Source organism: Bufo gargarizans, chromosome 1, assembly GCF_014858855.1.
Source record: "Bufo gargarizans isolate SCDJY-AF-19 chromosome 1, ASM1485885v1, whole genome shotgun sequence".
NCBI classification, from domain to species: domain Eukaryota; kingdom Metazoa; phylum Chordata; class Amphibia; order Anura; family Bufonidae; genus Bufo; species Bufo gargarizans.
In genome coordinates, this window is record NC_058080.1 from 180,878,501 (window position 1) to 180,901,541 (window position 23,041).

Here is a 23,041-nt window from a genome sequence, read left to right on the forward strand (position 1 = left end):
TTCTTCCTACTACTATGTTGGCTAAGGCCTTGTGCACAAACCAGAGCCATGTGGTGGCAAAAAGTTCCCTATACTGTGGAGCTATGGGCTTTGTGTTCCTTTATATGGCACTGCATTACAGAGATTGCCTCCCTGGAAGAACTACCGTACTCCTTGGGGAAAATACCTTTGTAATACAGCGACCAATGGACATGGAGGCAAACTGAGGTACTGTAAGACCCCATAGATTGGTATGGGTTCTGTGTTACATGAGATTTGTATATGATGTAATTTAAGGAAGTATTTCCCCATTATCTAGAGCAACTTTATTTTCCCCAAGCAAGAGCTCCAGCAGGCCCATACTTTGCAGGTTAACAGTTAAGGTTGCTCCCTTGTTCGTTTTTTTTATAAAAAAATTTTTATATCGCTTATTCATTAATTTTTCCATATCGCTTATAATTGCTACACCGCTCATTTAGGCTTTGTTCACAGCGACATCGCTTTAGACGAAACGGTTGCAATTAGGACCCATAATCCGTGTGCTTGCAGCCATGCTGGCACATCATGCCCTTTAGAGGTCTGCGAACAAAGTTGTATCTGCCCTACATACCACATTCTGCAACTTGCCTGCATCAATCTCCTGACGCTAAAGAGTTTCAGGATGCTAGTGTTTTTCTCTGGCCATGAGGTCTCCCTGGGATCTTCGGTCACCCAGCCATGCTAGATGAGTATCCTCCCTACAATATTGCCCCACCTCAGTAAGTGGTCAGTCTACAGGTCCTGCAGTATCCTCTTTGCATGTTTTGATGTTCTGCAGAGGATGTGGCATGATTGATACTTCTTGATATAGAGGCTCTTGTGCTAGCTTATACAGTGTTCTGGGGCTGCTGGTGTTCAGGACCTTAAAGGGGTTGTCCTCAGGATAGTTAATATCAGATCAGCAGAGGTCCAACTCCCCGACACACCTGTCGGTCAGTTATTTGAAGAGAAGACCTTCTCTTTGTTTACATGCTCGTGGTTGCAGCGGTGAGCAGGTGTAATTACAGCTCTGCCGCTCCATTCACTTCTATGGCACTGCTCCTTCCTGTAGGGAGCTGTCCCATAAAAGTGGATGGGACGGCTTAGTTGTAATTACACCTGCTCACCACTGGGGTTGCGATGGTGAGCAGGAAAACAATGAGGAGAAGGCCGTAAAGCTGATTGACAGGGGGTGCTGGGAGTTTTTTTTTTTTTACCCATTTACAACTCATTAACTGATCGCTGCCTTCTTTACACTGTTATCGGCAACACCTTATGAATGCTTGTCTGTCTAGTCAGTTCATTTACGCTTTAGGCTACTTTTACACTTGCGTTCAGAGCGGATCAGTCTCAGACGGATCCGCTCATATAATGCAGATGGTGGATCTGTTCAGAACGGATCCGTCTGCGTTATTTTGTAAAGAAAATTCTAAGTGTCAAAGTAGCCTCAGACGGATCCGTCCAGACTTTACATTGAAAGTCAATGGGGGACGGATCCGTTTGAAAATTGAGCCATAGTGTGTCATATTCAAACTGATCCGTCCCCATTGACTTACATTGTAAGTCTGGAAGGATCCGTTTGCCTCCGCACGGCCAGGCGGACACCCGAACGCTGATGCATTCTGAGCGGATCCGCATCCACTCAGAATGCATTAGGGCTGGACGGAAGCGTTCGGGGCCACTTGTGAGAGCCTTTAAACGGAACTCACAAGCGGAGCCCCGAACGCTAGTGTGAAAGTAGCCTTACTTTTTACACCTCCACTCGAGTATCTGATTTCATTAAGACAATCCCTGCTGCCGGTGGTAACATTACTATTGTTCAGTGACTGCTCTTGTGAGAGCCATGTGCTGGGTCGCAGTGACATGAACCTACTCTACTGCCAGTTACGTGTTTTATGAATTTTCTTGAGTATTAGGGCTGATGCACACGAACGTACTTTCAGTGTCCGTCCCTGTTTTTTTGCGGAGTCCTCAAAAAGAAAACTGAAGTTACTCCGTGTGCATTCTGTTTCCATGTGTCCATATGTCAGTTCCGATTTCTAATGTTGTATTTTCTGGCCTGACCTTGGCTGTTCTGAATTGTTCTCTCATAAGACTGTCAGTACAATTCAATGCAAGCATTATAATGCTGTAAGTTAGTGTCACAGTAACCTCGTTCAGTCTGGGAAATACCGCTCTCGCAGAGTGTACTTCCTGCACTGAAAAGCTTGTGTGAAATTGCCCTTAGATCAGTGGAGGTCCTACTGCTGGGCCCCTCACTGACCATGAGAATGGAGAGCCATACCCCTCAGAGACCCCTGAAATGAATGAAGCAACAGGTCTCGTATGTGCATTGCCACTCCATTCCTCTCTAAGGGAGACAGCAGAGTACAGTACAGTACAGTACTCTGCTGTTTCTGGAACTCCCAGAAATAACCGGGACTATGTTGTAGTTCCTGAACAGTGGGTGACCAGAAACACCATTGTGCATGAGAAATCGGTGAAGAAACTGCACACTTGGCTAGCTCTGCAGCTCCTTTGCGGTTGCAGCGATATGCCATTGCTAACTTTAAAGAGGACCTTTCATGGGTCCAGCCTTATGAAATAACTACCCGGAAGAAGGAGACGCCCATTGAGAAACAGGGCAGTCTCCTCCTCCCTGTACTGATGCTATTAATTAGCATACCAGGCAGGAAAACTGCAGGGGGGCACAGCGGGCGAACTGAGCGGCACCCAGACAAACTAGTAAGCAATATTTCATCCCTGCACTATGCCCTACATAACCTGCTACTTATTTTATGATGTCTGGACCCATAAAAAGGTCATTTTTAATGAGAGAGAGAGAGAAGCAGTTTATACACAAAAACATGGGCCATCCCAATGAGGGAAATCCACAAATGGTACAAAAGGTTTATGCTGTATAACATTTATGTATAATGATTGCTATTGGTGAGAAAGCAAGTATTTTTTGATAGTGTCTTCAGTGGAGGGAGCCTCTGTTAGGAATGCTATTTGCCAAGTACATTCTTTATACATTTTTTTTTTTTTCTTCTTTTTATATATTTCTGTAATATCCTCTAATTCTTTCATTTTTGTGTAGTTAAAGAAAAAACGTTTCTCTCTTAAATATATTAAGTGGTTATTTGTACTTCTCTCCATGGACTTTGTTTTTCTGCATTTTTCTGAGAATTACTAAACGCTTTCTATACATTTTTCATTTTTGTATAGCCTCTGTATAGAGTCCTTTATTACAGGTAATAATTTGTTTATAATGGGAATTACTGTACATTTTGTGTTTAGTCAAGAAGCATTCCCTAAAAAAGACAAAAATTGGCCAAACTACCAATTATCTTTTTCCTCTTGAAGTACTTATCATGTGACTTTATTCTACTGTATTTTATTTGTTGCAGATTTGTTGGTGGACATGTTGGGGGTGCTAGCAAGTTACAGCATCACTGTCCGGGAGCTAAAGCTGTTTTTCAGTAACCTTCAGGGAGAAAAGGGACATTGGGTAAGAGACAACTCTGTAACATACAAAGCATTTGCAAGGTCTTCAGTCCCTTTCCCTTTTTTCATATTTAGTTGTGTTGCGAAAAAATAAAAATCAAGTTGTTTTTTTCCCCCCATCAGTCTGCACTGAATATCACATAATGAGAAAGTGAAAACCGAGTTAGGCCTCATGTACACGGCCGTTGTTTGGGTCCGCATCCGAGGCGCCGTTTTTGTGGCTCGGATGTGGACCCATTCACTTCTCCGTGTGCTGTCCGCATCCTTTGCTCCGTTCCGTGGCCCCGCTTAAAAAATGTAACCTGTCCTATTCTTATCCGCGCCTTGTGGACAAGAATAGGCATTTTTATTGAAAGCTGTCCATGCCATTCCGCAAATTGCGGAACGCACACAGACACCATCCGTGTTTTGCGGATCCGCTTTTTGCGGACTGCATAACGCACCACGGTCGTGTGCATGCAGCCTTATAGAAATGTTTGCAAATTTATTAAAGGAAAAACTAAAGTTTCACATGGACATAATTATTCAGACCCTTTGCTAAGACACTTGACATTTAGTTCTGGGGCCTTTCATTTCTCTTGATCATCTTTGAGATGTTTCTACAACTTGATTGAAGTCCACCTGTGGTAAATTCTGTTGATTGGACATGATTTGGAAAGACACACCCATGTCTCACAGCTGACATTGCATATCAGAGCAAAAACCAAGCCATGAGGAGGAAAGAACTGTCAGTAGAGAAGGGTACAAGAGCTCAGTGTCCTCCATAATTCTGAAATGGAAGAAGTTTAGAACAACCAGCTCTAGGAAGAGTTGTGGTCTTCCCAATAAACTAAGTAATCGGGAGAGCATGGCCTTGGTTAGAGAAACGTGATCAAGAACCCCCCCGATGGCCACTCTGAGCTCCAAAGATTCTTTGTACTGATGGTAGAGACTTCCAGAAGGTCAACCTTCACTATAGCACTCCACCAATCTGGGCTTTATGGCAGAGTGGCCAGACAGAAGACTCTACTAAAAGACACGTGAAAGCCTGCCTGGAGCTTGCAAAAAACTACTTGAGGAAACAAAGATATAACTTTTTAGTCTCACTGGTAAGTGTCATATCTGGAGAAAACCAGGCACTGCTCATGACCTGCCCAATACCATCCCTACTTGGAAGCATCGTGGTGGCGTTTCTAAGTGGCTGGGACAGGGAGACTGCTCCAGTGAGCTTACCCTCAATCCTGACCAAAGTATATTCTTAATGAAAATATGATCCAGAGTGCTCTGGACCTCAGGCTAGGTACACCCTCCAACAATTCATGATCCTAGGCACACAGCCCAGACAACACAGGAGTGGCTTAGGAAGAACTCTGTGAATGTCCTTGAGTGGCCCAGCCAGAGCTTTGACTTGAACCCAAACTAACATCTCTGGAGAAATCTGAAAATGCCTGTCCACCAAGAGTCCCCATCTAACCTGACAGATCTTGTAGCTGAAAATCCCCAAATCCAGGTGTGCAAACCTTGTGGCATCATACTCGAGAAGACTGGGGGCTGTAATCACTGCCAAAGGTCAACTAAATCCTGCGTCTGAATATGTATTTCAATCAATATTTTAGTTTTTCCTTCCTAATTGGCAAAGATTTTGAACATTCTGTTTTCACTTTGTCATTAAAGAGTACCAAGTGCTAGGGTATTTATTTATTTTTTTGTTATTTTTTTGTTGTTATTGCATTATACTTATTTTTAACTAAAAATCAATCAATAGGTGTTTATTAAACATTGAGATTCTGTAGTAGCAGTCTCTGTGTTTACTCTGTGTCCCATCAGGGAACTCTGCTTATGGCTCATGTGTGAAGCCAAATCGCTGATATCCTGACAGTTCATAAACGCACATCATAGCTCAGGTCTTACCTTACTGAAAAGAATATGGCTTAAATAAGTGTTTGAGCTGTTATGAATTCAGATATAAGGACTATACATAGCCGTCTAACAGCTGAAAGTGAAAGCCAAAGTGGGATGCTCACAATCGGGCTAAAACATAACGTTTTATGACAAAAAAAGGCTTTTTTTTAAGCTGCATTTTTATTTGATTTTTAACATATTCAATACAGAAGAAATACAGACTGGACACTTCTCCGATCTAGTAATATCAGCACAACATATGAACTAACATAAGGAAAGAACATCCAAACCCCCTTCCACCCACTCAAAGACCCCTTTTTCCCCAGTTCCTGAGCATTCGCCTGGCACGCCGGTCCTCTGCCAGCAAGAATGACCACATCTACCTAATCGCCTGCTCTAGACGTCCTAATGTCCCTTTTTAAGCGTTCCTGGAGGTACCATGTGGTTGAGCTGAAAGGCATTATGAAAGTTCTCAACTCATGATCTAGTACTGCGCATATTTGCCCCTTCCATTTTTTCATTAGGCCTCATACAGAAGACTAATAAATAGTATGCTCAGCTCCCAAGCATTCCATCCGCAAACCGTGCTTAATTTGCTGTAAGATTTCCGAAGGCGCAGGTATAGAGGCTTAGGCTACTTTCACACTAGCGTTCGGGTTTCCGTTCGTGAGCTCCGTTTGAAGGAGCTCACGAGCGGACCCGAACGCAGCCGTCCAGCCCTGATGCAGTCTGAATGGAGGCGGATCCGCTCAGACTGCATCAGTCTGGCGGCGTTCAGCCTCCGCTCCGCTCGCCTCCGCACGGACAGGCGGACAGCTTAACGCTGCTTGCAGCGTTCGGGTGTCCGCCTGGCCGTTCGGAGGCGTGCGGATCCGTGCGGATCCGTCCAGACTTTCAATGTAAGTCAATGGGGACGGATCCGTTTGAAGATGCCACAATGTGGCTCAATCTTCAAGCGGATCCGTCCCCCATTGACTTTACATTGAAAGTCTGGACGGATCCGTCCCAGGCTATTTTCACACTTAGCTTTTTTTTGCTAATATAATGCAGACGGATCCGTTCTGAACGGAGCCTCCGTCTGCATTATTATGAGCGGATCCGTTCAGAACGGATCCGCCCGAACGCTAGTGTGAAAGTAGCCTTAGCCAGTGTTTTAACAGGCATCGTTTGGCCGCCATTAAACCCATATGTACTATCTGAGGCAGTGGCTTTACCTCCGGGTGTCAATGGAACAGAATCTGTTTTGGGGGCAATGGAATGTCTATCCTTACCATCTCTCAATATATGGAGGCTTGCGGGCACGATAAGATACCATGTAGAAGATCTGTATTTGGTGCATGGCACTTCAGACAACTGGATAACCTGTCAATATTTTGCTGAAAAGTTTTAATAAAGAGCAATTGAAAACATTATTTTAAGCCCAAAATGAGTACAATGCAATCATAAAAAATTGCCCCGAAGATGGTAACGGGCACACTGTTTTTTTTTTACCATGTTTTATCAAATATATTTAGTTTGCCATTATTTCACATTTTGTCATTGCTTTTAAGGCTTTTTATTTATTTCTATAGATATATCTGTGTATTATTTTATTCTCTTTACTATTTTTGAAGTGTAAAGCGATTTATCTTGCATATTTCATTTTCATTTTTTTTTAGCCTCCTCATGCAGTAAAGCTGTTGTCTGTGTTAAAGCACATGCCTCAAAAGTTTGGTCCCAATGCCTTTTTCAACTTTCCTGGGAAGAGTGCTGCAGTAAGTAGGAAGAGATGGGTCTGCTTTGCATCTTTTAACATGTATGATTATCGCAATCCACTGATTTCACATGCAGTAGCTAAAAAGTGTGGTGTTTTACCCTTTATTTCTTTGACTGTGTTCACATTTAGAAGCTGTATTGTAGATTTGCTGCTGTGTAATATATGTGTGTGTGTGTGTGTGTGTATATATATATATATATATATATATATATATATATATATATATAATTTGTGCTCGGAATTTAATATGAGCTGGATAGTGTCAGAGAAAGAAGTTGGTTGTGGTGTGCCGAAACCAACGTCCGAGTGGGCCTGTAAATAAAAGAGGGCAAAGAGAAGTTCAAAAACCACACTTTATTGCATTTGTTTACATGACTAAATTCCTGAAGGCTAGGCGAAGTTCTCTTTCTGGTTGTGGAATGTACGCATTGTATATGGAGGACTTCCAGCGACCCAGTTTCTTTATGATGTGGACGGGGGTGTTAGTGCTAGAGGCTGATGAAGCGGCTCCTATACGAAAGGAATGCCCGGAGAATGAAGTTGGGTTGTGACTAGAGATGAGCGAACTTCTGTTTTAAGTTCGGCGTCTAAAGTTCGGCTTCCGGTTAGCGGAGAATCCCGATCTGGAACCGGATATGGATTCCGACTTCCGTTGTGGTCCGTGGTAGCGGAATCAATAATCGGCCATTATTGATTCCGCTACCACGGACCACAACGGAAGTCGGAATCCATATCCGGTTCCAGATCGGGATTCTCCGCTAACCGGAAGCCGAACTTTAGACGCCGAACTTAAAACAGAAGTTCGCTCATCTCTAGTTGTGACCCAATATCCCCAGTAGGATTCTAACGTGTGTGGTGAACTTTGCTGTAGTGAGAGGGCGCCCTTGCAGTTGTAAGAGTGGAGAGTCTGATAAGTGCGTGCTATAGGTTGACCGTAAGAGGTCTAGTGTCTTAACTGGGCACCAAGCATTATCTGTTGGAAAGAGAGGAATGATAGTGGGGTGTGAGGACTGATTAGTTTTGGTAGATGGGATTGAGAGAATGTAATGGTCATCTGTTTTAGTGAGTTGTGAGGTTTTAAGACTGTGGGTGGTATCTCCTTGACAGACAACAGTAAATTCCCTAGGTCTTAAGAACCCATAAAAAGCCAAATAGCTGATTTGATCACTAGGTTAGTGTTGGGATCAAAAGGGGATTCGTCGAGGAGGTTGCTAAGTGCTCTAAAGATAGGGTCATCTATAGGTAGTCTGGTGGTGATAGGTGGAACCGATACTTTAGAGATCCCCTTTAAGATTTTCTTGATGGGGTATGATGACAGAAAGGGGGTATTGTTAGGGAAATTAGTTAGGCTGTGATGCTGTACCCACGTGAGGTATAATTTAATTGTGTTGTGGGAGAGTTTTAAGTGTAAGTGGCAAAAAGAGGCGAAAGCCACCATGGTTTGGGTCGAGAAATCACCTTGTAATCCGAATTCAGCTATGAATTTGTTGAAAATGGTAAGTGCCCTATTGTAGGTGATAGTAGTGTTTGTGTTTGGTGATAGTGCTTGGTGCGTAAGAGTCCTAGCGTGGTGCATGAGTGCGTTCAATCCAAGATTAGCTCGTGAAAATTCGGTGTTCTGGATGGTTGATGGTGGGCTGACGGGAGTGCCTGGAAAAACACCTGAAATTGAGATCGAGACAGAGCGTCAGCAGCCGTGTTGTGAATGCCCGGGATGGGAGGGCAAATTAAGTCAAACTGGACGGTTGCTGCCAACCAGGTCAGCTTGCGAATCAGCCGCATGATGGTGAGAGAGGAAGAGCGCCCTTTGTTAATGATGTCGCAAGCTGATGAGTTGTCGGAATAACATTTTACTGCCTTGCCGGACCAGAGGTGACCCCAAGTGTATGCGGCCGCCACGATGGGGTAAATCTCAAACAGAGCTGAAGTTTCTCTAAACCCCGGCAAGGCATCCGTCTCTGCTGGCCAGTGACCCCTAAACCAGTGATTGCCAAATATGGCTGCAAAACCCGTGTTGGCTGCAGCATCAGTGTAGATGCAGGGAGAGGAATCGGAGAGAGGGGGAATGAACATGGAGATGCCGTCCCATTGGGTCAAAAACTTCCCCCACATGAGTAGGTCAGCTTTGGTGTGTTGGTCCAACACGATAGGGCAGGCGTCTGGAACCCCGTGAAGTAGACAGAGGAGCCTGGACACAAAGGATCTACCCTGCGGAACGATGCGCATCGCGAAATTCAGGGACCCCAATAAGGACTGAAGTTCTTTCCTGGTGCAAACATCCTTCTGCAGGAACATGTCTATATCCCCTCTTAGGCGGACCAGTTTCTCAGGGGGAAGGCTGGCGCGGAAGGTACCAGAGTCCAGCTCTATCCCCAAGAAAGTGAGTTTAGTGGTGGGGCCAATGGTTTTAGCGGGGGACAAGGGTACCCCGTGGGTGGCGAAGAGAGCAGAGGTGCTGAGGATATCTGTGGGTGTGCGTGTGCTTGGTTCTATGATGAGGAAGTCATCCAAGTAGTGAATGACGGCGTGACATCTAATAATGTTCAGGAGCAGCCAGCAAAGAGTTTCGGCGAAAATATCAAACAGTTTTGGGCTGCTTCTGGACCCGAAGGTGAGACACGTTGAAAAGTAGTATCTGTTTCGCCATTTGACACCGTGCAAGTGCCAAAGTGATGGGTGCATGGGCAGTAATTTAAATGCGTTGGTAATGTCTGTTTTACTAAGCCAAGCGTTGCTACCAGATGAAATGATGGTTTGTATTGCGTTGTCTATTTTTACGTATTGTAGTGAGAATTCGTCTGCGGGAATGAGTGTGTTGATGCTAGGGACAAAAGAGGAGTGCGGTGCTGATAAATCAATAATCATACGCTTTTTATTTGAATATTTGTGTACAGCTATGCCAATAGGGTTAGTGCGCCAGGAGGAAAATGGTGAGGAGGTGAAGGGGCCGATCATGAAACCTTGAGTTACTTCTGTGGAGAGGAGAACGTCCGTGGCCTCCGGGTCTAGGCAGGCTGATAGGAGATTGGGGCATTCCAGTATCCCTGGGGGAATGGCCACGAGACCTGTGAGAAAGCCCTGGGTAAAACCTGTTATCAAATACTCCACCAGATGTTTACTCGGATGACTTTTTAAATAAAAAGCCAGGTTGTCGATATTAATGTTGGTTAGTCATTTGTTGGGGGACAACCTGGCCGGGCACATGGTCTTCGTGTGTGCCCTGAAACAGAGTAGATGTGCAACAATCTACGCTTGGACTAGACGGCAGAGGTGAGTAGGGGCTGGGCGTTTAAGTAGGGGACTAACTCCTCCCACAAATACAGGCCTAATGGCCTTTTTACATATAATTTGTAAAATACCCAACCTTTTCCATATGGATTTTATAATATGTTGTGTATTTGCCTTTTTTGTACATTTGTGTTTTCTTTGCATTGTAGTAGTTTCTATGATAAGGGAAAGTATGCCGCCGTGTATATTTTTACCACCTGCTGACTTTCTTTTTTAACCGCAGGCCATTGCCTTACCTCCAATAGCAAAATGGCCATATCAGAATGGCTTCACGTTCCACACTTGGCTAAGAATGGATCCAATAAACAACATCAACGTGGACAAGGCAAAACCGTATTTATATTGGTAGGTGGATTCCTTCTCTCTGCCATGGACACATCTCTGTATGAGCAAAGTGTATTATGAGCTAGCAGTTGTAAGGTTTAAGGGCACTCTGTCAGCTCCAAAATGATCTTCATACTCTTTCATTCCCACACTGTGCTTTGACCGACCAGCAGTAAATTGCATTGTGAGGACTCCTCTCAGGAGTCCTTCTGGATGCATTTTACTGCTGGTTTGTGGGAGCACAGCATCGGAATGCAAGTAAGTATGAAGATGATCCTTACATAACTAGACTTGGCATCACTTACAATATACACCGCTTACTTTAGTTTGGGGGGTGTTTTGCAGCTAACGGATAATTTAATGATATGTATATTACAGTACTGTGCAGGATATCCAGCGGATTCATTTCTGAGCCTTTTAAAGCAAACCTGTCACCTCTCCTGATGTCTAAAATATTAAATGCTTGTGTTCTCCATGAGATGATTTTGGATCGTCGTGTTTTTTTTTTTTTTTTTTTTTTTTTTTAGTAACTATGGGGGTCATTTACTATGCTGAAATATGCCTAAATTAGGTGCAATCTGCAACTTGGCCCGCTCACGCCAAGTCTAAAATTGAAGGTGGTGAAGGGGTCGGGCCGGTAGGCTCGTCTCTTTCACCATTTTCTACGTCTGTTTTGGGCAAAGTAGCGGTCTTGCATTTAAAACAGGCACTGGATGCAGCGAAGTTATGGAGAGGCCTGCGCCTATAACACCGGTCCCTTATGTGTTGTGCTGCTCCTCTGTTATGCACCTTTAGAGAATGGTAACACCCAGTTTTCTATTTATTAAAACACTTACGTCATAGTTGTGTGTCAGACTGTGTGGGGGCATCCTCCGCCCAACTGGTCACACCCAGTTGTCTGTCTATTCAGACATCTTTAAGATGCGTTACAGAGGAACACCAGAACGGAGAGTATTATGAATAGATAATCCAGAATGCAAGTAGTTTGTAAAACAGACATGTCAGGAGAGGGGACAGGTGCCCTTTTAAGTGTTTAGTTTTCTTGTTCTAGATATGCCATTCGTATTACTGCCTAATATGTTTATTTTTATTTTTAAGCTTTAGAACAAACAAAGGACTTGGTTATTCTGCTCATTTTGTTGGTGGCTGCTTAATTGTCACATCCATAAAGTCCAAAGGAAAGGGTTTCCAGCACTGCGTGAAGTACGATTTCAAGCCTCAAAAGGTGTGATGTGTGGTGCTTATTGATTAGTTATTACTTTCATGTGCTTCCCTGTTGCTTAGTTTGTGTTTTCCCTTCCCATTTCATGTGGATGTTAGGACTTAAGCCTCATTCACACCTCAGTGTTCGGTCAGTGATTTCCATCAATGATTGCGAGCCAAAACCAGGATTGGAGCCTCTACACACATAAATTATAAGGGAAAGATCTGCACCTGTTCTGTGTTTAGAGCTGCACCAGGTTTTGCCTCACAATAAGGCCTCATGCACACGGCCGTTGTGCGGCCCGTTCCGTGCATTGGGGACCGCAATTTGCGTTCCCCAATGCACGGGCAACATCCGTGCAGCGACCGGGACAGATCGAGACCCATTCAACTTGAATGCGTCTGTGATCCATCCGCACTGCAGAAAAATAGAACACGTTCTATATAATCTTTTTTTTTTTTTTTTGGCGTTGCGGAGGCACTGATAGAAACGCCATGGAAGCACTCCTTGGTGCTTCTGTGGGGTTCCCTGCCTCCGTTCCACACCGCAGCTCTGGATTGCGGGCCCATTCAAGTGAATGGGTCTGCATCCGTGATGCGGGGAGCCCACAGCCGGTGCCCACATATTGCAGACCTGCTGTTTGCGGGGCGCAATACGGCCACGGTCGGGCATCAGCTGTGTGCATGAGGCCTAGCTGATGTAAATCACTGACCAGACACTAACATGTGAATGAGGCGTTAGAGCTATGCTTCTCACTTTAGCTATGTTAACAGTGTTTGAACACTCTCTTGTCAATAGACCCCTATGGGCATGACAGATGCCAAAAAGAGCACCCACTTGGCATCTGCTAGATGTTTTTATTTTTATTTTTACTATTATTATTGTATAGGAGGCACAACCTGCTGCATATTTTGTAGAGTTGGGTACTGCAAAAAAAGAAAAAAGTATCGTGCCTAATTCTCTCATCCAGTAGCCAAAGTCTGCACCCTAGATATTTACTCATTAAAAAGTCAACTTTAAAAAAAAAAAGAAAAGAAAGTATGTTAAAAAAAAAAAAAAAAATTTTCCCCTGGCCTGTAAGGTACATGTAATTTGTAGTGACGGCAATATTATCGGTGGCTGTAGTTGTGATTTATCCATTCCGTTCTGGTCTTAGCTTGTCAGCTGACCGACACTGGCTCTCCAGCTGACACAGCCTTTTACATGAGGACAGGAAGCCAATTTCTATACTCATTCCTATGAGACTGACATCGAGGCTCCCATAGGAATGAACAGAAAAACTCGCTGACTCTCCAGATGTGTGGATAGCAAGAGTGTCGCTGACATGACGCAGCAGAGTACTTGTAAATACAGTTCCCTGGTAATAAAAGATTACCCTAACTATTCATACCTTGTACTTTTCTAACAGTCCAAAGAATAAAATTATTGTAGGAATGCTCCTTTAACCCCTTCCTGACCGCCCAACGTAAATTTGTTGTGTGTCAGGCATTTAAAAATCGTGACCTCTCGCGAGCGGAGCGGGCACTATGGCTGACAGGTGCCTGTGGTTTTAAACAGCAGGCACCCGGGACTAATGTATGTGATCAACTATAATGTCGATTGCATACATTTAACCCCTCCGATGGTGTGTTTAAACGTGACCACGGAATCTGAGAAGTTAAAGACTGGGACCGCAAACCCCCGGCCCGTGAACATCATGGGCATTGTCGCGTGCAAAAACACCATACTGTTAAAATATAAAAATAGAATGGTATCAATGAAAAGTACAAATCGGCCCGCAGAAATGAGGCCTCACACAACTCGGACTACAGAAAAATAACAAAAGTTATGGGGGTCTGAATATGGCAATGCAAAGGAAAAATTTTTTTACTACATAGGAAACTGTGGCGGTGTTTTCTCGCTAGTATCATTGGGGGACACAGACCGTGGGTATAGCTGCTTGCTGCCACTAGGAGGCGACACTAGGCTAAGAAGTGATAACTCCTCCCCTGCAGGCTATACCCCCTCCAGCCTGGAGAGAGCATATCAGTTTTTAGCTTAGTGTCGTAGGAGGCAGACCTCCCTGCTTTTGCAGGGCGGCTTACTTTTATTATTTTATCTTTTCTAGACATCAACTGTTGCTGCTCCAGGCAGCAAGATCTTGCAGACTGCAGCGGATGACGCATCCTTGAGGGCGTTTTTTCCCCAGGGGCGTGTGATTTGTTTCCCTCCCCGTGGACTGCTTTAGGACGTCCCACGGTCTGTGTCCCCCAATGATACTAGCGAGAAAACGAGATTTTTGTGAACTCACCTGTAAAATCTTTCTCGCGTAGTTCATTGGGGGACACAGCTCCCACCCAGTGTTCTGTTTGCCGCACATATTGGCGGTTGGTGGGCCAGTATGGTCCTCAGTTCTGGTTCATCCGACTGATGTTGTCACTTACTGGTTGTTTACTGCATTTTCCTTATTGATTTTTTTCTCCTACTCCTATTGCTTGGGCACAAACTGATATGCTCTCTCCAGGCTGGAGGGGGTATAGCCTGCAGGGGAGGAGTTATCACTTCTTAGCCTAGTGTCGCCTCCTAGTGGCAGCAAGCAGCTATACCCACGGTCTGTGTCCCCCAATGAACTACGCGAGAAAGAGATTTTACAGGTGAGTTCACAAAAATCTCGTTTTTCTTGTACTCCCACCCCAGTTTTTTCCCCTCTTCCCTCTACATTGTATGCAACTGTAAATGGTGCCATTAGAAGGTACACTTTATACTGCAAAAAACAAGCCCTCATACGGCTATGTGAATGAAAAATTAAAAAAGTTATGGCTTTAGGGGTGCTGGGAGTAAAACATGAAAACGAAGAAGAAAAAAATAAATAAGAAAATCACCCGGTCTTGAAAGTAACTGAACTTTTGTTGAACTTTATTTCAAAATATTCAAAATAGACTAAACATCATTTGTCCAATATACTTTATTAATTGATTTAGAAACAGGCTCCCACAATCCTGAGTGCCTATTGTGCTTTATATAGTTCCTAGACTCGTACGGTGTACAGGTTCCAATGAGGGGCATGGGCAGCAGCAGACATCTTGGTACCCTGTACAGATGTGCTATCCCAGGATTTAGAGGAGAGGACTCCTGCCTGTGCCTACTCTGCTTACTCCAGAGATGGCATATCAGAACAGGTCACAGATGTACTGAGCCAGAATTTAGCCTGGCATAGGCAGCATCGGCAAGAGCAAATGCTGCGGCCCTGCACTGGAATCCGTACACCAGTTCATTGCTGACATGTCAGTGATGTACGATTGTAATGCACAATAGGCACCCGGGATCTCTGCCATCATAACCTGACCTGGTCATCGAGGCAGAACCGACCATGAAGTGAGGACAGCAGGGCTGACCAGGACCAAAGGATTACGTCTTCTATTTCTTACATCTGTTAGCCGTATTATTGTAAAATCTAGTCAAGAACATTTTGTACTTTTTTTTTTTTTTTTTTTTTTTTTTTAAATCCTCTGCAGTATTAAGTGGGATCATGCCCTGGCGGGGCATTTCACCTGGCCTGAACTCAGTGGTTGTACACATTTGATGTGGATTTTTGACACCTCATAACAAATGGCAAGGGCTTTCAGTAACTGAAGAAATAAGGGGGTTTACCAATTGTGTTCCAACCAAGCCATAACATCTGTTTTATTAAGAATTTATGTCAAACTATGATGTTTAATGGGCATTCCCCCCCCCCCCCCTCGTTTATATGGTGCTACTGGTTGGCCACGAAACAAAAAAGCGTGCCTAAGTCCGAATGCACACGGCTGTGAGCGGTCCGTGGTAACACGGGCTGGATTCCTGCTGAGAGCAGGAGCGCACGGCGTCATTGGTTGCTATGATGCCGTGCCCTTCCTGCTGCCGCTGCAGTACAGTAATACACTGCAGCAGGAAGCGCAAGGCGTCATAGCAACCAATGACGCCGTGCGCTCCTGCTCTCAGCAGGAATCCAGCCCGTGTTACCACGGCCGTGTGCATTCGCCCTAAGAATGTGGGACTCAATCCAATATCAATCCAATGCGTGTAAATGGGCTTCGTGGTTGGTCATCAGCCTGCGTTTTCATGCCGATTTTAATATTGTTTAAACTTTTTTTTTCTTCCATTTTCGTAAATTGGTTGTGTTCATGGAAAGATTTTTATTTTTGTCAGCTACATTTGTAAACGATTCCTTGTGTGTTTTTTTTTTTTTTTTTTTTTTTTCTTTCTTCTTTTCCCTGTCAGTGGTACATGGTGTCAATCGTCCACATTTACAATAGATGGAAGAACAGTGAACTGCGATGCTATGTGAATGGGGAACTGGCCTCCTATGGCGAGATAACCTGGCTTGTCAATACGAGCGATGTGAGTAGATTGCCTGCTTCCATTTTCATGGTTTAGTACATATATTGAGCTCTTTATAGCTTGTGGTTTTGTACATTCCACTAATACAGGTTTATACTTTGTTTTCAAATGTGAAAACCTTCACTTTTAAGGGCTTATGCACACAAATGTATTTTCTTTCTGTGTCCGTTCAAATTTCTTGCGGACCTTATGTTGAACCATTCATTTCAATGGGTCCACAAAAAAAAAAAAAAATGTCCAATTGTCCGCATTACGGACAAGGATAGGACTGTTCTATTAGGGGCCAGCTGTTCCGTTCCGCAATGCACACGGACGTCATCTGTGTTTTTTTTGCAGACCGCAAAATACATACGGCCATGTGCATGAGCCCTAACACTCTGACATTTTATATACGGTATGACCAGAGGAATAGTAATCAATCTGCATTTATTGTTCCGAATGTTTTTCATATTTGTATTTATACTAAAATATTTCCTGTGGTAGATTATGATATTGAACCTGTAACATACAACCAATGTTTTCACTTCAATGCCTCATGCAATGGAAGATACTGGTTCTCATTGTGGATATCCAGCTGGTGTAGGGCAGACCATCAATATTTGGTGGAAGTCCAGCTCTGTGGAGCTTATGCAAGTGCTGCAACCTCTTCAATGTTGTCATGATGTTCTACATGTCCTGGAGGTAGGCCATCAACTTTAGAAAGCTGGATAACCCCTTCAGGTTTCCGCTTGTCTGGTACATTCTCACAGGTGCAGATATTTCACAGCGAAATTTCATTTTTTACTGTTTGCAATGCCGAGGGTGAAATTTGTAGCAAAATCATCTTGTAACTCAACATGCACCTTGCTGTGTATTGATTTCCGATTTCTTTTCTGCTGCAGATAGGGTTCTGTTTTGGAGAGAAGGTTTTGTCTACCCTTCAGCTCTTCCTGTACATTGATGTCTGCAAGTCATGTCTTTGATGGGTGAAAGTATTTTAACTGTTGTCGTTTGTACCATTGTCACACTTCTCTTCCTTCAGACTTTTGACAAGTGTTTTTTGGGCTCATCTGAAACAGCCGATGCCAACAGAGTGTTTTGTGGACAAATGGCTGCTGTCTACCTATTCTGCGAAGCGCTCAACGCAGCTCAGATATTTGCAATTTATCAGCTTGGTCCTTCATACAAGGTAATGGTTTCTGTAGTTAAGTATTTAGTTGGGGATGGCTGGCATGCTTAGGCTACTTTCACACTAGCATTCGGGGCTCCGCTTGTGAGCTCCGTTTGAAGGGGCTCACAAGCGGCCCCGAACGCATCCGTACTGCCCTAATGCATTCTGAGTGGACGCGGATCCGCTCAGAATGCATCAGTCTGGCAGCATTTGGGCTCCGCTCCCCTCAGCAGGCGGACACCTGAACGCTGCTTGCAGTATTCGGGTGTCCGCCTGGCCGTGCGGAGGCAAACGGATCCGTCCAGACTTACAATGTAAGTCAATGGGGGACGGATCCGTTTGAATATGACACACTATGGCTCAATTTTCAAACTGATCCGTCGCCCATTGACTTTCAATGTAAAGTCTGGACGGATACGTCTGAGGCTACTTTGACACTTAGAATTTTTTTTTACAATTCTGCAAGACTGAAAAGCGCAGTATACCATGCTTTTGATCAAAAACGTGATGGGAATAGCCCATAACATTTTTTAATTTAAAATAAAAATGAACCAAATAAGGACTGCCAATTTTTGGCAGTCATTAAAGGGGTTATCCAAACCCTATAATGCCTTGGACCGTCATACAGTTTGTACATCCTGGCTCCCTGGCACCTCCTAATGGCCGCACGGCCGCCACTGCATCTACGGGACGAGCCTAGCTAGCGTCACCCGATGCCGTGCAGGCATCCGGAGTGACGTGGGTGCCAGGGAGCGGGGCAAGTACAACCTGTATGAGGGGCCCGGTCATTAGAGGGGGCATTGTAGGGGTTGGATAACCCCATTAAGAGATCTTATTCTAGACCACCACCTTTTTTACAGCGGCCCAGTCCAAGTTTTGCACACGTCTTCTGTCAGGAGCAGGAGCTGGACTGTTATGACAGCTGAGCTCCTGCTGTAATGGCCCGAATAGGCTGAAGTGCCGATCCCAGCCGTTTAACCCCTTAGATGCCGTGGACAATAGCAGCTTGGGCATCTAAGTGGTATCAGAGGAAGTTAATCAGTGATTATGTGTACTCCAAAAGGCTGCCATTAAAAACAACTTGTCCTGCAAAAAACAAGCCCTCATGTGGCTACATCGAAGGAAAAATAAAAATGTTATAGCTCTTGGGAAAATTGCTCACGAAGGCATAAAATGAATGCAGGAGGAAGGTTATTATAAATGTATTCTTATAGAATACATTTATATATTATTGTATCAATATATCTAATGTTTAAAGTAGATTTCAGATTAGCATAATTATTCCATTCACATTTACATGAACTATTAATGCCAGTTAGCTGCTTCATTATATTATCTGGAATATCAACTGCATGAGAAATATGTATGTCGTGTTCTAATAATAATGTGCTGCTCATTGTTCTGTGACACGTAACATGATCCTCTCTTTTAGGGTACGTTTAAATTCAAGGCAGAAAGTGACCTCTTTCTTCCAGAACATCACAAGTTGCTGCTGTATGATGGCAAGCTGTCCAGTTCGATTGCATTCACATACAACCCACGAGCCACAGACGCTCAACTCTGCCTGGAATCTTCGCCCAAAGATAACGCCTCTATATTCATCCATTCTCCCCATGCCTTGATGCTCCAGGTACGGTTATGTAAGCTGTTGTTCCGTTACAACACAGAATACATCTTGTGTATTCCATCGCGGGGCGCAATTGTCATTGCACCACATCTCATTACCAACCACTGTTACCATCTGATGGATCAGGACCCTTTTCCTTGGGCCAATGATTGGGCTTTCGTACATCTATTCCCGATCATTGTCCAGCGTAAACATGTCCATTCGATGTGCAACCGCTTGTTTGTCAACGGAACCTATGTTTTATATGGACATTAACATCATTGTGTAACCAGAGATGTGCCCGCTGACCAGAATGAAAACTGCATACGAGCAAGCAATCGCATTAGGGGCCATTCACACGTCCATAGTGTATTGCTGATCCAATGGCACCCCCCTAGAACTGCCTATTCTTGTCCGCAATTGTGGACAAGAATAGGACATGTTCTATTTTTTTAACTTAATTTTTTCGCAGAGGCGCGGACCGGAAGTTCGGGGCCGCACTCTGGAAATGTGGATGCGGACAGCACACTGTGTGCTGTCCGCATCCATTCCTGCCTCATAGAGAATGAATGGATAATTGCGGCACAGGTGCAGACACGTTCTACGGACATCTGAATGGACCCTTAACGATTGGTTACCTACAGTAATTATGATGCAAGCTCCATGCAAGTAGAGCTTAAAGACTGTTGGTAATCCTGCTATATCAACTGCCAGTTTAGGGTGTCGTTCAAATTTCCATTTTTCACTGATGTGTACTGTGGACAGCACATGGTACTCATTGATTTTAAGTATAAAGCAAATATACCGTGGCTCGCCCAAATCCAAATTATGCTTAAGGTGCTCTGTTTTTTGATGATTCACCTAATCATCCCATTAAAAGAACAGTTTTTTAAAATTTAAAAACAGGCACTCACCATCTGACAGTTAAAAAATTGATAGTAATTTATTTTGATAAAATATGATAAAGAATTAAATAAGATTTATCCCTACAATATTCTGCGATTGTAAAGTATTGCAAACAATTACCCCTATAATATTCTGCGATTATAATATTCTGCGATTATTTGGGCACCCAATAATAGATCTCAGATTTCAGCTCTTTGCACTCAAAAGAATATAAGCTGTGCAATAGTGTTGAAACAATATATCAAAATATCAAAAACTATTACAGTGACCCTTAGTGCTTGAAGATAATATATGAAATAATCAGGTGATTATTTGTGCACAATTAATAATGAATACCTTAACCTATTATAACATAAATAATACAAATATATAACTGTGAATAAAGAAATTGTGATTACTATATTTCTTCCCAATAGTAATTGTCACTGATGTTATCTGATGGTATAGGAAATGCTTATGTGACAATATAGAAGGTTACTTGCAAGTTTGATGTGTAAAACCAGATGTAAGCAGATGAAATCAATCGCTTAGGAGGCCAGGTATCGATAGTAGGGCTGGCGTCTGGGGCGTCCCCCTCGCACAGCCTCTTACCTGTTACCTCCGTTTACTGATCTCTGGACTGGATCTCTTTACAAATGTCACGTACTCCTGCGATATTTCTGGTCTTTCGGTATGTCGATTTTTGTTGCCGGCTTTTGCATTTTCCGGCTCTGTAAAGCAAAGACCTCGGCGTCTCACGTGGAAGATGTTTGCAAGCTTCGCCAAAGGATAGCAGCTGTGACGTCAGCCAGAATCAGGTGGTGATTTTGCTCTGGTTGTGTACAATTATCGAAGAATATTGCAGGGGGAATTGTTTGCAATATTCTGCGATTGTAAAGTATTGCAGGGATAAATGTTATTTTATTCTTTATCATATTTTATCAAAATAAATTACAATCAATTTTTTAACTGTCAGATGGTGAGTGCCTGTTTTTAAATTTAAAAACTACTCATTTATTTTAATGTGTTTGTTCAAATATCATTATTATCATTTATTTTTTTCATTCTGATTCATAATGCAGACCAAACAAGCCCAGTATAGTCTATGGGTCCTTTAAAAAAAAAAAACACACTGTCAGTTGTGTTTTGTCCGTGTTTGGTCCGTTTTTCACTGACCATTGATAGGAGATTCTTTTGAAATTAATTTTCAGCTGAGCATTGTCTTTTGAATAGAAAAAACAGACACACGGATCCTTCACAGACCTCTTCACGGATGATTTTTTTTTCAGGGGTACGGAAATGTGAACGAGGCTTAAATGTCCCCCTGGATACTCCAGCACTTATAAGTTGTAAGCCTTCTTATTGGGCAACAGACAGAGATTTCTAGGTTTTTGTGCTTAGAAAAAATATATATTTATACAGGTTTACAATGATCATTGTTCTTTTAAAAATACTAATTTGTATTTGACAGGGTTAAATTTGAGCATCTGTAAGCTGGTTAATGGCTCTTTAAACTCCCTGAATACTCTAAAGCAGGGACGCTCAACCTGCGGCCCCCAAGATGTTTCAAAACTACAACTCCCAGCATGCCATGATAGCTGTAGGCTGCCCAGGCATTATGGAAGTTGTCGTTTTGCAACAGCTGAATAACGGCACATTGCTCATCCCTGCTCTAAAGAGTCTTGGATACTGACTGCATTTTGTATTTGTTTTGTTTTTCTCGAGATAAAATATTTTTTACTATTTGTTGTCTTTTTAAGGATGTGAAAGCTGTTTTAACGCACTCAATTCAAAGTGCAATGCATTCTATTGGAGGCGTGCAGGTTCTCTTTCCACTTTTTGCTCAGCTGGACTATAAGCAATACGGGTCTGATCACATTGACACTTCTGTCTGGTAAGAGACCTCTTGAATGTCTGTGGTATTCTGGGATGATTTTATGTCAATGGTTAAATTCATTACATGGATAGTTAGATATCTTGTCTGCGTTCATTAGAAGTTAACTTTACCTGCAATGTAAAAATTGAATTAATTTGGATTATAATTACTTAAAGATGACCTGCCAGCTCTCCTGACTTGTTTCAATAAATGTGTATTCTCCAATAAGTAATAGTTCTGGCGCGTCTTTTCTTAGACCTCTGCGTTGTGGTGTTCGTCTGTTGTTCACCCTAAAAACTGCCAGAATAAACTAACCACTGGGTATTATCATTATTCTCCCTTGTCAAAGGGCTATGTCCCTAAATTCTGCATCAGTCCACGCTGACTGGGCAGTGTCTGTGTGGGGACACCCTTCCCCCAGCTGGTAGTTCCTAGTTGTCCATTTATTCATGCATTTCCAGAAGGAATAACAGAGAAAGTGCTGAATGCATTACTCTGTGTTCCTGAGTTATTTCATGATGCGTAACATCTAGGGCTGTTTCACACGAGCGAGTCCATTGCGGGAATCCCGCTCCGTGTGTGAGTGTGATCCTCCGCTCTGGACTTGCAGGAGCGCTCGGCATTATCATGATTTATAATGCTATGTGCCTCTGCTTGACCTTATTTCTACAGAATCACACTGACAGCTTTATGTCCCTATGATTCTGTGGAAAAAAGGGCATGCAGAGACGCATAGCATTATAAATCATGATACTGCCGTAGTGGAGGATCACACTCGCACACGGAGAGTGATTCCCGCAACGAGACTCGCTCGTGTGAAACAGACAAGTCTGAGGGTCTGACAGGTCATCATTATGCATCTTAAAACAGTATGCAGGCTACTAGCAAAGCTGGCTAATGATAGAGGGACTTTAGTGGCCTTTATGTCTGTGGAGGAGCTGATTCGCTATTGGCGACTAATGCATTTCTTGTTGCGATTCATTATATGGTTTTCATTGTTAAAAAAAAATAAAAAAAATAAAAAAATTATATTTTGTGTTTTACTCCCAAGCTCTACTCTTTTGGCCTTCATTTTGGAGTTGCTGAAAAACTCTCTCGCTATGCAAGAACAGATGCTCTCCTCAAAAGGCTTCCTTGTAATAGGGTATAGCCTTGAGAAGGTAAGTAGTTTCTGACATGATGTACAGTAATTGTGGTAAGCCGGCCATGCACATTAGATAAATATCAGA

General features: G+C 43.3%; 1 protein-coding gene across 1 annotated transcript in view; it reads left to right on the forward strand.

Annotated features, from left to right (window-relative positions):
- The window catches only part of LRBA (LPS responsive beige-like anchor protein), a 568,467-nt gene that overhangs the window by 32,031 nt on the left and 513,395 nt on the right, over nucleotides 1-23,041 (forward strand). Inside the window, exons 3-11 of the mRNA XM_044300361.1 lie at nucleotides 3,387-3,487; nucleotides 7,023-7,118; nucleotides 10,632-10,753; nucleotides 11,831-11,957; nucleotides 16,176-16,295; nucleotides 17,317-17,463; nucleotides 18,878-19,075; nucleotides 21,697-21,830; nucleotides 22,864-22,972. Of these exons, the coding sequence (XP_044156296.1) occupies nucleotides 3,387-3,487; nucleotides 7,023-7,118; nucleotides 10,632-10,753; nucleotides 11,831-11,957; nucleotides 16,176-16,295; nucleotides 17,317-17,463; nucleotides 18,878-19,075; nucleotides 21,697-21,830; nucleotides 22,864-22,972 (1,154 nt within the window). The remainder of the gene's footprint in view (nucleotides 1-3,386; nucleotides 3,488-7,022; nucleotides 7,119-10,631; nucleotides 10,754-11,830; nucleotides 11,958-16,175; nucleotides 16,296-17,316; nucleotides 17,464-18,877; nucleotides 19,076-21,696; nucleotides 21,831-22,863; nucleotides 22,973-23,041) is intronic.